This window comes from Choristoneura fumiferana, chromosome 29 (genome assembly GCF_025370935.1).
Source record: "Choristoneura fumiferana chromosome 29, NRCan_CFum_1, whole genome shotgun sequence".
Taxonomy (NCBI): Eukaryota; Metazoa; Arthropoda; class Insecta; order Lepidoptera; family Tortricidae; genus Choristoneura; species Choristoneura fumiferana.
In genome coordinates, this window is record NC_133500.1 from 2971966 (window position 1) to 2988154 (window position 16189).

The window sequence follows — 16189 nt, forward strand, 5'->3', positions numbered from 1 at the left end:
TAATATACCTGCTCCGTCTCTCATATTTCAACTGTGAAACACAAATAATACATTGCAGGCAACAACAAGATCTGATCAAGATCAGACTGAAAATTTAAACTGCCGGACATAAATATGTATAAACAAAACTGGATGTTGCGCACTCTAGTGTAAGCAAATTCGTAGTTCGACAGATAGCCGAAAAACAATTATTGTATAGAAATATTATAAATTTTATGTTTATGTAAGTGATTATTTTGGTATGAGATAGCTGGATCTCTAGTCTAACAATACAGGCTCTACTTTTTATCCTAATATTCTTCACGGGATCGGGTTTCGCACTCGCAAATTCCAAAATCTTAACTGCCAAGTCTAGAGACATGTACTATGTCCGGATGTTCCTCTTGCAACGTTAATGAAGACTACTGCAGGGCTACTACGAAACTCGAAGTTCGTGTCGAGCGGTCCCTCTGACACTTATGCTATTTAAAATGAGAGCGAGAGGGACTGCACGACACGAACTCTGCTGGATACTTTTACGTATTCTCATTGAACTGAGTGAAATGGTTTCGCGGGCGAAGCCTCGGGTAAGGATTAGTTTCACATCTATTAACGCAGAATAGACTTTAGCCGACCAAAAAACGTTTTATGTCCACGCAATAAGAGCGGAAAAGAGGTCTTCCCATCGGTAAACGTCGTTTCGCGTCGGCCAAGCCGATCGACGTCTTTTTCGCTCTTATTGCGTGGACAAAGATTTTTAATCAGCTAGAGCCGATTCAGCGTCGATAGGTTTGGGAACTCTTAAGCCGACGTTGGACTTGCAAGAAAAATCGTGCAAGTTGCATTACATTGGCGGTCGATTGACCGCTACAAACTCGTTGGCTTTACGGCCTCGCAATGTAATGCAACTTGCGATTTTTCTTGCAAGTCTAAACTCGGCTTTAAAGTCCTTTGTCCCCTGGATGGGGCAGAGGGCGTTCATAGTACAACGCCATCTCGTCTCGAAGGGTCTTGACTTGAGCATCGCGCTTTACTTCGCTCCAAGTCAATAATTTGTAATATTCAGTGCGTATGTTGAAGGAATAACTTACCGGGTGACGAATTTGATCCTCTTGTCCAGGGTATGCCCTTTGAGGACTTGCTCTTCTGTCATTTCCGGAACTTCGCCTTCTGTCAATAATGAAAATCAAATTAAAACTAATCATAAACTATAAATATTAGTCATTAAAATCATGTAATGAAGCAAATCAACTACATCTTCAGAGAAATTTCAAGCGACTTTTATTTTTTGAAAAGAACACATTCATTCAAACTATCGCTATGGGATCATGTAAAAAAAAAAGCATCTTTTCTGTTACCCTCCATTCGATGACGTTAAACAATCAGTGCGCAGATATTCATAGACTAGTTACCTGGTGCGGGTTCTTCTTTGACCTTCTCTTCAGAGTCCTTCTTTTCAGCCGCCTTGTCGGCCTCCGGAGCCTTATCTTGCGCCGGCTCCTTTTCGGCCTCTGCCTCAGGAGCCTTATCTTGCGCCGGCTCCTTTTCGGCCTCTGCCTCAGGCTTGTCGGCCTCCACGTGTCCATTGTCGGCCTCCGGGGCCACTTCCATCGGTTCCTGCTTCACTTCGACAGACTCTTCGGCCTTGTCGCCATTTTCCTTGATAAACAAACGACTTCGATAAAAGTGAATTCTACTACCCTACTGATATTAAATAAAATAATAAATAAGTAAATAAATATCATGGGACACCTGACACCTGATTACTATTTACCATTAACGTTGAGCGTTGCACATACCTGTTATTAGTCTTACATATAGAGTTAAAACCATTGTAGGTAGGTATATGTATATCTAATGTAAAGTCCTATTACACACTGTTGCTTGTATATGAATAAAAATATAAATGAACTAAATTTCCTTGCTCACAACTACACAACTGGTAGCATGGTGTACGGTTGTGTCACTCTGAAGATGAGCTCTGTTTGAGTTCGAAACGCGTCAGTGTAGTGTGGTGGTAGATGGGTTTGTGTGATTTGTGTGTGTTCTTACAGTGTGGAGGAACTGCATGAACACGCATATTTGCATAAGCTTAGCTATCGTAAGGTCGCGGGTGAGCAAGGAAATTATTTTAGTTCATTGATATGGACCTCCGCAAGTAACGCCTGATTCAATAAATATTATAAATGCCATAGTTTGTGAATGTGTGTGTATTTATGTTATATTTCAAGCTATAACGGCTAAACAGATTATGATAAAATTTGTTTTCTAGATTGCTGGATGTCTGGAACGCAGCACGATATTATTTCTTCACTTTTAAGCATAGAGACATGAAATTTTGCACGTGTGTTCTTTATACCACGTAAATGAAGACTATCGTATTTTTTTCCTAAAAGCTATTTTTATTTCAACCTGAAAATCTAAAGTGTAATTTCGCTTGCGACCTCACACGCTACAGAACGTGCGAGAGTAAATACGAAATACTGCTATACCTGCGCCTTTCATCTTGTCTCACATATATAAAGAAACAAAAGTACAAGAAATACGCAGGAAATTATACTAGCTTTTGCTTGCGACTTCGTCCGCGCAGAACTTTTGGCACGCACGATGTATTTTTTAGGAATTCACACGGGATTTTAACAGAAATCCCATCAGGAGACCCGTATGCTCATTTTCCCCCTTTTGCATAAAAAAACATAAAGCGTACTATAGGGCCGGCCTGCGCGTCAGCCTCGGGCTGCGCTTCGGGCATCTCCTGATCGCCGTCGGCACTCTTTTCCTTCTCCTTCGCCGCCTCCTTTTCTTTGTCCTTCTCCTTCGCTGCCTCCTTTTCTTTGTCCTTCTTCTCCTGAGCCTCCTTCTCTTTCCGCTCTCGCTCTTGTTTCTCGCGCTCCTGTACAACATATTTCTTTTTAATACTACACTTGACTAGCGTAAAGAAAATACGAGTTCCAAGTGTTTATTCGCGGCTCCGCACGCGTGAATAATTTGATACAGCAGTTGAATTGTTCATGCTAGAATGGCCACAAAATTTAGAACGTAGATAGAAATCTGGAATAATACATACACTACTTTTTATCTCGATATTCACACGGAATCGAGTGAAATTGTCGAAATCTCATCCGCTGCATCACAAAATTTGGCACTGTTGTTCATAATGCTATGTGAATAAAGACCACGACTTAATTGCCACGGATACTTTGTCAAATTCCGGAATTTCAATTGAACTGCTGTATCTAATGATTTATGCGTGCGAAGCCGCAGGTGTGACGAAATAAAACTCCGTAAAAACGCTGAATATTCACGCAGTTGCCAAAATCACCTGAATGGTTACGAACTACGTACCTCTCGCTTTTTCCTTTGCCGCTCCTCTCGCTCCTTTCTCTCCCGGTCGCGGCGTTCCTTCTCTTTCCTGGCGGCTTCCTCCTTCTCCCGCTGGATCTCTTCTTCCCTCAGTCTCTTCTCTTCGAGGACCTGCTCGATGGGTATTTCGATGCGTCTACGTACGATCTTAGTTTTTGTTAGCATGTTGTACCTAAAAAAAGTAACTAAATGTTAGCATAGAAATCAGAATTACTCTTTCGGCCAGCACTTAATGGCGTGTGAAAGTGACAAAGTACCTATGTACCTTCTAGTTGAGCCACGTCATTAGTGAAGAAGAAAGTGGATCAATGTTATAGCAACCAGTGCTCTCTGGTAGAAGATGCCTAGACATAAAAATCCTTCAATTTTTTTTTGTCGTGTCGCTGATATGACCACTCTGGGACGGCCAGTGGGCGTCGTAATAGCCACTTCCCGTACACGTAAGCACCCACACTCAATGACCACGCATGAGTTGGTTTATAGCTGGTTAGCTAGAACCCAACCCTCGTAGGAGACCCATCATCGTACTCTATTTCCCGGAATAGAGCTGGACACGAAAGGCTGTCTTTCCACTGGAGCGGAGCGAGAGGGTAATGCGGAGCGGAGTTGCGGAGCTTTCCGGCTCCGCTTCCCGGTTTTCTATGAATATTAAAGCGATTCCATTGGTGGATTTTTATCCTGCTCTCCGCTACGCTGCCTCGCTCCGCTCCAGAGCCTAAGGCGCATATTCTACAAGATAAAAGCGCATTAACTAGCCAACTTACTGGTCGTTGCCGAAGTTAACCCGATAGCACGTGTTCTTGGTGAGCACGTGGGGATACAGCGGCTTGTCGCCGAGGGCGGAGCGCTCGAACTCGTGCGCCACGCCGAGCTCCACGCCGTTGAGCGTGTACGAGATCTTGCAAGGGTTCGACTCCAAGTCCTAAAAGTAAAATACGGGATTAGAACGAGAATAAAAAAAATATTTATTTATTCTCCTTCTTCTATGTCGACAAGTCACATGGTTAGAAGCTGGTAGAGACTAACATACAGGTCAAAATTTCCTGTTTTGAAGACAGTTATCACGTTCAGTGTCAATAGCCCAAATGGGGTACAAAAAACTATATTACTATTATTTCTCTGGAATTTTAAAGCAATTCGATTCTTTGACCTTGGGAATCGTGAAAAACTTGTGAAAATATGATATTGGGTGTGTATATTTTGTATATTAAGCAAAATAAAATCACAAGTTCGAATTTCGAGCCAAAAACGAGCGATCTATTATCTACGTCAGTGTTGCCATTCAGGGAAAAAGAAATCTAGGCAATTCCTTCATGACTCATCTCCTAAGAATGCAAACATTTTTCTAACAAAGTGTATCACTGATGTCTCCTAAGTTACGGGATGGAATAATGACACTAAAAAGTTGATTTCCCCAAAAATAGTCGCAGGCATTATCTTATGCATTATACAAAATGTATTTGTATTAAACTCACTAAGTAAGCACCAATGACGTCCTTCTCGGTGAACGTTTTCCCGTACTCCTTAAACTCGCCGTTGTTCACGAAGCGGCCCGTGTTCTCGTAGCCGAAACTCAGCTCGCCCTCGCCTGGTTACCAAAGTACATTACTATTATTACTTACTATTAGGGGCTGTTTCACCATCCATTGATTAGTGTTAACTGGCGGTTTGGTGTGATGCCGTCTCTATTTGTTTTGTTCGGACGGAGACGGCATCACATTTAACCGTCGGTTAACGCTAATCAATGGATGGTGAAACAGCCCCTTAGTATTTATTATTATTTTGTCGCACACCTCTTCAACAAAATCTCCGCCACATCTGAATAAATCCTTCGAAGTGCTTTCAAAATATTCAATGATCGCGACAGAACGCATTTTTTTGCATTGACTGGCTCATTTAAGCGCTCAATCTGCGGGTCATTCATTCTTCTTACCATCGTCATCATCTCTGTCTATATAGGTCCCACTGCACAGCCCTGTGCCCTATGCACAGGCCTGAGGCACTCAAATGACAAGGCTTGGGCATAGTTCCCACACGGTGGGTATTTGAACTACACACACCATCGAATTACTTCTCAAATTTGTGAAGGTCTCCTAACGATTTCCATCACCGTAAAGCTCATGGTAAATTTCAAATGGAATTTCGCACGTAAATTTCGAAGCACTGCATTTCTGTATTTGAATGCAATCCTCTGCTTGAAAGGCCATAGGTCAAAGCAATACGCCACCACGGCTTCAGCCAAATATGACAACTTTTTTTTTACATTTACGGTGTAATATTTAAATAAAATAATGGTATTATTGTAATACACCAGTGACGAATGGAACAAAACTTACCAAGATGCAGCGTCGAGTCATCCGTAGACCAGCCGACTCTAAGCCCGTTGTTGACCACTTCTTTATCCGTAGTTTCCGTCGTGGTGACAGCCGCCCCCACTCGTAACTGTTCAATACATATACATAACATTAAAAACATCCGATCTTTTACTGTATGGGTTGCTCAGCTAAGGGAATTTGATAAGTTTTTGGTCTGTAGCTCCCACGCAGACCCATTTCAGCTTGGAAACTTCACACACACCACTGACCTCTTTCACTGCAGTATACAGGTGTCCGCAAGATTGTTTCCTATTTTCAATTTTGGTTTAGTTTCTTTCCAAATTTTGTACTTTATTTGTACGGTTTTCCGTTACTAACAAATGTTATTTTTATAACACAAGTATATCATAAGACGAGCGTGAATGGGAAAGTTGGGAGAGGAAGGCCTAGACGAACGTACCACGATCAAATCAGGGACATTCTGAAGAAAGGTCGGGTCAGGAGTACTCTAAACCGACGTGCGTGCATGAAAAGATTGATGAATGTAGAGGAAGCGAGAGTTGTATGCCAGAATCGTAGCAAGTTGAAGGATGTAGTCTCTGCCTACCCCGTTGGGAAAGAGGCGTGACTTTATTATGTATGTAAGTATATCATAAATAAATAACATTGAAAAATAAAAAATAAAAGATAAAGATGCTCCGAGGATCGAACAAGGCTCCTCCTCATCATTCCGTGATGCTCGCTCACCATGTATAGGAAAATCAACGTAAACAGCTCGTCACAGTAAGTTACTATTGTTTTCATCAAGGTAGCCACTGGAACATTTACTGTGAAAAGGTTTTACTGCAGGTCGGGCTACATACACACCAAATTTTTTCCAATATTCGATACCTTTACCTTCACTGAAAAAAACATGGTAAATTCATCATCATTATCAGCCGGGAGACGTCCACTGCTGAACAAAGGCTTCCCCCTTAGAACGCCACAATGAACGACAACTCTCCACTTGCATCCACCGGTTTGCCAGCAATTTTCACGACGTCGTCAATCCACCTAGTGGAAGGCCTGCCAACGCTTCGTCTTCCGGTTCGCGATCGCCACTCGAGAACTTTTCTCCCCCAAAAGGTAAATTGTTTGTCAGAAATTCTGAGAAACTCAGAAACTCAAGGCGGCGGACCCTCTGCTTGAAAGGCTACAAGGTCAAAACACTAGGCTACCACAGCCTATTCAGCCAATAAAACGTCCAGCCCAGCGTGTCGTTACCTCAAAGCAAACTCGTTTGGCCTGCGCGTCGGGCGCGACGCCGTGCGTGGCGCGCGCGCCGGCCCACGCGTGGGCGAACGCGCCGTCGCTGAGCGGCACCACCGACACCAGCTCCGGCAACTCCAAGTACTGGTTCAGGTCGCTGTCGTCTGTTCACAAACATTTAACATTCATTTAAATCATACTAGCTAACAGTGCTTACGCAGTACGGATTAAAGCTGCATCCTCGCACATTTCTGGTGGAAACGCAACCTAACTTTTGTAAAAAGATAATAATTTATTAATTATATTATAGATAGTTTGTTGCATTAACTTGTTGTGGTAAGATTTATATAAGTTGATAGTTATGCTAATACTTACACCAGGACAGAGTCATCTTGCTGTCGTCAATTTCTGGCTCCAGGGCTTTAGGGTCCACCACCTCCTTCTTTCCTTTGTTCCCTCGCTGCGGATCCTAAACGATAACAAAAATAGCAATTCGTATTACTGGAAGTAATGGAAAGAGGCAGAAGAATGTTTAGTAAACAGAAATTTAAAAACGATAATATGTAGGAGGTAAGGGAGTATCAAATTCAAATTTTATAGCATTTCTCCGTAATTATTCACTATCATAGGAATGTCTTTCACCGCACTCTCCGATGATAGCATAGCATCCACGACATTCTGGTAGGTGAGGCCGTCTTTTTTTGATAGTTCGTACTGCAATCTATGGTCGCTCATACCGCACACGAGTCTGTCGCGTAACATACGTTCCAAGTCGCTGAAGTTACAAGACGAACTAATCTTTCGTAAGTCGGTTATGTATTCCGATGCCTTCTCTCCTTGACGTTGATCACGCTTGTAAAATTTATAAGACATGGAGATTTCATTGGGTTTCGGGCTGTAATGTTTGGTTAAAACAGTTTCAATGTCACCAAATGTCACATCACTAGTTTTGCTCGGTGTAATTAACGCTAAACAAGTCTCAAACACTTGTGCACCACACACTGTAAAGAAATTAGCTTTTTTATCCTCATCAGTGTCAATACCGTTTGCTATAAAGCAATATTTTAACCTGTCCAAGTAATTGTCCCAACTGTCCACTTGAGGATTAAACTCATTAAAGTTCACGGATTTTTTCGACATTTTGGTTTAAAAAGTTCACTTTTACACTTCGTCGCCACTAATATGTCCAGTAAAACACTTATAGTCCTTGAAATACACTTTATTCAGCTAGGGAGCTGTGCTTGCATGCATACATGGGAATGTGTGTGTCTACCCTACATCAATCACTTTTTATTATAAAAAGCAAGAGAGTTCTACCCACTTAATTGTAATGTACATGACACATATTGTAGGTACATACCCAATCTGCCAATCTGGTAAGGCCTCGGGTGAGCAAAGTATTATTGTAACATTGAAAGTGTGCATAAAGCGTGTTACCTCTGCGGGCGGCGTGAGGACCTCGTTGGTGATCTCCACCGCCTTGTAGAAGTTGCTCCAGCGTGCTTTCTTCTCGTGCTTGCGTTTCAGACGCTGCAGCTTCACCGGATCCTGTCCAATGACAAAAAGTTATCAATTTACTGGTCCAGTGTCCAGACAAACAAGTACCGCATCATGGACTCATAGTGTACTGTCTCACCACCGTCCATTTCTATTATGCTTACTCGCGACCTACTTTGGGTCACGCAGCAACAAATAACATAACACGAGTGTAATGAAAAAACACTCAAGTACGTAACTAACAAACTACTAAAGAAAAAGCTTACTTTTATCGTTGTATCTTTACTTAATTAACCATCTCACTTCGAATCAAGATATCTTTGAAACCTGCGTCTAACTATAAGTGCAAGTGTAGAGGACCAAAGAGCATATAACCACTACGTTTACTAGGACTACTAAACTGTACACATAGTGATACAATTCTCTTCGGCTCTAAAAATAACGTGATTAACCAACACTGCACATCACTGCTACTAGGACTAGGTATTGTAGAAGTGAACTGTCATGAACTGGGTCGAACTTCTTTGCTTTTTATAACAAATAGTGTTGGAATATTTTTCTTAGTCGTCACATCCGATGTCGCTATAAACGATTTCGACTGTATTTAATATATGCGGCATATAGGTAAGGAGTCCTTCACAGCGCGTGGACAGGCAAGCCGGTTTTTTTATCTCGAAAATACAAACTGACTTGTCCAGTGGTGGTGTAGTGGTATAGCACATGGCACGGAATGCCGAGGACCTGGGTTCGATTCCCAGCGCTGGTCTTATTTTTCTGGTTTTTCTATGCATATTTTAGTTTGTATTTTCGATATGGGCTTTACGGGATGACCGTCAAAGTAACAAAAACATTTGGAATTGAAATGAAAAATATAAAAAGATTCCAAAAAACCAATCTTGGTTATATTTAAGCTGATTTTGCATGGATATTAGTGGAATGACCCTAACAGAGGTCAGCGGGGTGCACGCACATTGCTGAGCTCCTCCAGTCTCTTGGCGTCCTCCTCTCTCTGCAGGCGCTCTCGCTCCAGCCGCTCCTTCTCCCGCGCCTCGAGCCGCTCGTTGAGCTGCTCCCACTCTTCCTCTTCTGTCAACTCGCGCGGCCGAGTCTGCAATTACAACAATATTTTAAAACTTTTCAACAGACTTCAAAAAATAAGGAGACTCTCAATTCGTTTTTATAGGGTTTTTATTAGGATTTTAACGGAACCCTATTACTGAGACTCCGCTGTCTGTCTGTCCGTCCGTCTGTCACAGGGCTCTATCTCTTGAGTCGTAATAGTTAGACACTTGAAATTTTTACAGATTATGTATTACTGTGGCCGCTATACCAACAAATACTAACAGAATAAAATAAATTTTTAGGAGGGAGCTCCCATACAACAAACGTGATTGTTTTGCCGTTTTTTGCTTGATATTAATAACTTCAACAGGTAGACGCTTGAAATATTCGAATCTTTAGTTGTATAATCACTGAAAATAAATAATTAAATTAAAATAAAATAAATATTTAAGGGTGAAGAGAGAGACGGACAGTCGATCCGGGTGGAGAAAGGCTGGAGAGGCGTATGCCCAACGGTGGGCGAAAACACGCTGAAGAAGAAGAAGATTTAAGGGGCCCCCATACAACAAACTTATTTTTTTTTTGCCGTTTACATGTATTTTACTTTATGCAAAAGAGCATATAAAGACATTTAATGTCGCCTAGATCCAGCATAAATAAATACGAGCAATGAATGAGAACTGAAAAAATTGTTTATACATCAATCACTCAATTAGCTTACTTGAAAAGGAAGTAGGATAAATTAAATAATTTAAAAATATTATGTCTAATTATATATTTAGATTTAGCAGGAAACTACAGACCCGAGACCAATTTAATTAAACCTATTTAAATCTTCACTATATATGTATTTGTTACTACAATATAGTATTGTTCACCACTCCTATATTTTCGACATACCTCAGCCTCAGTTTCTTCACGGTCAGGTTTCTTTTCACCAGAAGCATCTGGGGTTTTTCCGTCAACTTCCATCGTCTCTTTGTCATTGTTGGATGGCTTTTCCTTTCCAGCACCATCTGCTTCCACTTCCATTGGTTCTGGAAAGAAAGAAAAAATTTTGAACCACACATACTTCTTTTGGGTTAGGGTGCTAGTACATTCAATAGGCAGTGTAAATAAGTTCGCGGATCAGTTGAAATGCTTGACCAAATGGGTAGATGCCTTAGTAAAAAAAAAAACAATTTAGTCATCAGTGAGATTATCCGAGATATTGGATATGCATTTCTTTTTTTGTCCATCAAACATGAACAAGATGAATTGACCGGACTAATTACATATTATTAGAAATCCAGCTCTTTTCTCCAGCTCCATGAAAAAAAAGAATCGTCAAAGAACACTCGCTATTAACACTTTCACAGTCCCTTGCTTTCGCCACTGTCATCAGTCGATACGTCCGTGCATCAGGTAATGCACAAATGTACAGAATCATCCTTTTCTGATTTCACGTAGACGTGGCAGAGCTAGTTTGACGATGCATTACATGTAATGCACGGACGGTTAGTGTTAAAATTGGTAGACCAACATAATATCACTTTCATCAAGTCTGTGAGAAATTAACAAAAATAACCCTTACCTTCATCAGCGTCTTTCTTCACTACAGGCGGCGGCGACTGGCTTCTATAAATAAAATTAGAGAATATATCAGTCATTTAAAAAAAAATCTAGTACAAACTTATTCTAAATAATATGTGAAAAACACGCAAAGACTTCTTGCCTTCTATGCAAGCCAGTATTGCACTGATAAGCCTTTTGATGCAATTCGAAACGGCATTTTGTCGTTAGAATTCGGAATGTGTTATCAGTAGTTACTAGTTGCCAAGTGAATCGCGAATGAAAAAAAAAATACTAGCTAATGGTTAACTTTGAAATTTTGAGGCCTAGTTTTTCAGCACAAGTTTGGGCTATTTTTGACAGTAACTCAACTAGTGGCATTCAAAGGGTGGTAAACAAGGCAATCGCCCCGGAGCATCGCACAATAACCTGAGTAGAACTATTGATTTATATTATCGGTTTCAAATCTGGAGGTAATTACCCCTCACCCTTCCCTATTTAAGTGGTAAAGTAAAACTGTATCTTGTGCGTAAACCAGAAATCATCAAGATTGGTTTTTGGAATCTTTTGTATTTTTTATTTCAATTCCAAATTTTTACTTTTACGGTCATCCCGTAAAACCTAAATTGAAATTACAAACTGAATATAGATGCACAGAAAAACCAGAAAAATAAGACCATCACTGGGAATCGAACCCAGGTCCTCGGTATTCCGTACCGCGTGCTATACCGCTACACCACTGATGGCATTCAATCATTCCGTCCCCTAATTCCTGTCCTTATCCTAAGTCTAATCTAACTATAGGAGTAGTGTTACAAATAAATATGAATGCTTACTTTTCATCATCAATATTATACATTTCTGATTCCTGGATCTGGGGCTTGACGTCAGGCTCGGTCTCCTGCTCGGGCTCGGGCGCTGGCGCGGGCACAGGCTGCGGCTGCGTCACGGGCTCCGGTGTCGAGTCTCTCTCCAGCTCCAGAGTGGCTTCCTCCACTGGTTCAGGTGAAGATTCCTTCCCTGTTTTTGGCTCCTCTTCTATGGGTTCCGCAGATTCTACTCGGGTTACCTGTTGATATTATTATTATTTAAATTATCAGGCAGGCAGTTGAAAGCAACTGATAGGTGCCTGTATCTAGCTGTTCCTTGGTAAAATATTCTTTGTACTGTTAATGTGTCGGTCTAACCAGTTCTTAAATAGGGAATATTACGCAAAGTTCTGCACAGAGGCCGACACTAGAGCAAACCGCCATGACAACGTCAGCTATTTATATTGGGTATGAAAGGCGTTTTCGGGGACCTAATAAATAATATTTGTTCCTAAAATAGTAGATCTGTCGCCTAAATTGAATCACCAAATAATAATTAAACGGTTACCTAAATATTATTTAAAATTTACTCAGAAATAATATTGTTCATCAAATAATTATATTGGGATCCAAAATAATAGATGTGTCACTAAAACTGAATCACAAAACAATATAGAAATGTCTTCCTAAAAATTTATTATCACTAGAAAAAAATATTGATCATCAAATAATTGAACTGAAAATTGACGATAATGATACCTACAATGAATTAAATAATAATAATATCTTCTCACAAATTACACCAATTGACCCAGCCCCAAACTAAGCCAAGTTTGTTCTATGGTTCTATACATACATACATATATACTTAAATACATACAAACATCCAAGACTCAAGAACCTACTTACTACAAACAAACATTTATATTCATCATACAAGTATTAGCAAGAAATATTCGGTTTTGGCACTTCGCCGGCCGCTGCCGCGGCACGCTCGCTCGGCTCGCGCACTGAGGGTTGTAGTTCTACATAACACCTCGCTTCGCTCGTCGTCGTAACTAACCAGACCTGCCTTAGTAAAATAGGTAGAAGCATCGAATTAAGGAACTGATCTATTTATTAGGTGACAGATCTATTCTACAGGTTTAGTTTATTAATTAATTAATTAAACTCTTTATTCAGACAATTACATAGTCCAGGTTGTTATTATTTTGGTGATCGAATTTTGATGATCAAACTATAATTTAGGATATACAGGTTTACATTAATCTGATGACTCATACTTAGAGACATATTTGATTAATTTGATGACCAATATATTTCTTAGGGATAGATATAATAATTAGGGTATCGCAGTTTACTAACAAATCTAAATTTAAGTGACAGAAAATATAGTTCACCTTTATATTTTGTCGCCATGACGGATCATGACCAAAGAGTATTAGTACCCATAGAAATCATGACATATTTATTAGTAACCAGTTTAGTAACAAAATAACACAATATTTACATCAACAGTAACAATAAATGATATGGCTGGCATCCTAGGGACATTTAAGATACTCAAAAAACTGTTTACGGTTTGAGCTAGTGCTGCACTCTGATGACAGAATTTCCCTATTGATTTACATTTAGTACTGAGACTACATGTTCTTGTGATTAAAATTAAATGTGTTTGAAAGTTGTTTCCAAAGGAAAAAAGAAAAACGCTATTATGTTCCTCATGTGCTGAGTGAAATAACCCAACTGTTGCAACATGTTAAGATGCAACAAGCCAAAAACTTAATTGTTAATAAAATGTTATCAATAAATAATTTTGTATATTTATTTATTTTAATCTTTTTTGATAGAATAACAAGTTATTTTAATAACAAACCTTTGCTGGTGTAGATGCCAATCGGGATGAAGAGGATCGCCTTCTGGTCCTGGCAGCAGGCCCGGCGCGTCTTGGAGTCGCAGGTTCGTCTGCATCTTCCGTTGACGTATCCAATATTGTTGTATCAGCAATTGCTAAAAAAATATTTAACCATGAGTTTTGAAATTAAATTAAAATTTATTACATGAGATTTTAGATTGCAGTTGCATTGCAACATGTAAACAGCTTATTTAAGGTTATAATATCACACAAAGTTGTAATGCGGCACTGCACATTCCATTGAGAGAATATGTCAGAATTTTCATTTGACATACCAATTCTCTCAATGCAAAATTTAGCATCATTCATTGTGAACTGACATCATTACTACATGCTAGAGGGCAGTGAAGCAGCTCCGCTGCTGCTAGTGATTTCTCTGTGCATTACGCGTCTGAGACGCTCAGCACAATGGTTACCTAGCAGCACACACAATGAAGATAGAAATTGCTTGCTTGCTTGCTAAGTATAATTCACTTCCCAACTTGTTCAATAAAAAACTAACATAGTTTTTCCACTTGAATCATATTCTATATTAAATTCCAATTGGGATAGTAAATTATGTTACTGAAGTTTAATTAAACTGATTATCTTTTGCAGCAAGGTTAACTACATATATTGCCTCATAACAAAATCACTGTCCATTCAAACGTAATGGTAATATTTTTTATGTAACCTTGTGGGGCCTGGCATATTACATGACATAAAAACGTGAACTTTACATGATTGTAGAAGGGCAAAACCACACAAAGTAGGAGCTCTACATAAGCAAAGCTCAGTCGATGCTTTCTGTGTAGATTATAATTGCAAAAAAAAAATGTGACTGTGAAAATAAGATTTAGTAAAAAAGCACATTGGGAAAAAAGCATTTTAGGAAAAAAGCAAAAGAAAATTTTGCTACAAAGATATAACGATTTTCAGAAAATGATCTAACAAATTGGTCAGGTTAGTTTGACCTACTGAAGGATAACTTTGGCCCTTATGAAAAACCACATAAAGAAAGGTCCAATAAAATCAATAATGTGATCAATCAATTAAAACCAAGAGCCAGTTACCCATCAGGGCCAAAGTACTCCAAACAAGTGTTTAATGTGTGAGGCTGTGTGTTCCCCTTACAGAACTTGGTAGAAGTATGAAAAGGTTCCAACAGTGAATCCAGCTGCTCAATCCAACATTTGTTCAATTCCAATTACCACTCATGAAGGTAGGTAATTGAAAATTCATAACCTACTCAATATACTGGAACCAAATTGTTGATAACAGGAGCTTGTGTCATGGTGCAAATCAATTAGCACAGGGTGATAACAAAACAATGTTAACTCAGCAATAAAATGTGTCAATTAAAACTGTATAGGTTGTTGATTATAATGATAATAATTAAATAAGAGTTGAGATAGCAAAAAAACAACTTACTAAAATAAAAATACAGAGTACTGCAAATAAATACCTATTTAGATGTAATTATAACAGGTAGGTTGGAGGTAATGTTGGAATTTAACCCTTCTTGTTAGACTTGCATACACACAATAGCCGAAGCATAGGGCTGTAGAATAATGTAGGTTTTAGCTATGCTAAGATTTTTTTTTATTATGTGAACCATCCAGTTCATGTATTTTCTTCTTAATAATTTTACACATATAAAATTCAGCCAACTATGCATTTGCCCATGCAAATATTTGGTCAGTTGTTAATCTCAATTAATTAACTTAACCAACCAACTACACAAACAACTTTCTCTGTTTCCTAATGACAGCACATTATAATTTCTCTCATTTGCGAATTAAAAAGATCTGTCTTTTAAATACCAGGGTAATAATTGCTACATAACAGTTTGTGCGTTCACATTTTGGCCCTGACGTCATACTTTATATTACAAAACAAGGGACGCTCGCTTCATTCGTGTTGCAAAACTAATGCAGAGTTGCCGACACGTGCTGTTAAAAATTGCAAGTTGAAATGCTGATAACAGATTTCCTCAATGTTAAAGCGTATAAATAAAGAGAGTTATTTATTTCATCTTTAATGTAATCACTCACCCTTGCCTGACTTGGCTTCTAACGCTTTCTTTAGCCTTTCAACCAAAGCCGGCTTATTTCCTTTGGTATCCAAACCCAAAGCGCCAAGCTCGGATCGGAGATCCACAACCTTCATCTTGGCGGGATCCATGATTGCTCCTTAAATTAAACTAACACTAAGCACTAAATGTATCTGTTTCTCACTTTAAAATCGAAATGTAAGTCTTTACATTCCTGAAATCACAATTCTCACAAACAAAAAGCGCCAAGCTATCCGAACCAATATGGCGTCGGAACGGAAAAGGCGGACCGGAGTTTAGTTGACTGACCGAACGGAACGGAAGAAGGCGAAACGGCAAGAAGGAAAACGGCGAGCACCGGTCAATGTTGTCAGGTTACTAAAAAAACCGCAAAAATATAAATTTATTCCGGTTCTTC

The 16189-nt window shown here is 39.5% G+C and overlaps 1 protein-coding gene across 1 annotated transcript; it reads right to left on the bottom strand.

Annotated features, from left to right (window-relative positions):
• Window positions 1–1070: 1070 nt before the first annotated feature.
• On the bottom strand, window positions 1071–16096 carry LOC141444196 (uncharacterized; the record flags this gene model as incomplete). The annotated part of the gene is given in 16 exon segments (XM_074109664.1): window positions 1071–1149; window positions 1392–1638; window positions 2687–2872; window positions 3325–3514; window positions 4107–4264; window positions 4818–4930; window positions 5679–5784; window positions 6921–7069; window positions 7281–7374; window positions 8343–8453; window positions 9373–9510; window positions 10365–10501; window positions 11038–11081; window positions 11852–12084; window positions 13701–13834; window positions 15773–16096. Coding segments are annotated over 16 exon segments (2249 nt in total), but the record flags the coding sequence as incomplete, so codon positions are not given.
• Between the last annotated feature and the right edge of the window lie 93 nt (window positions 16097–16189).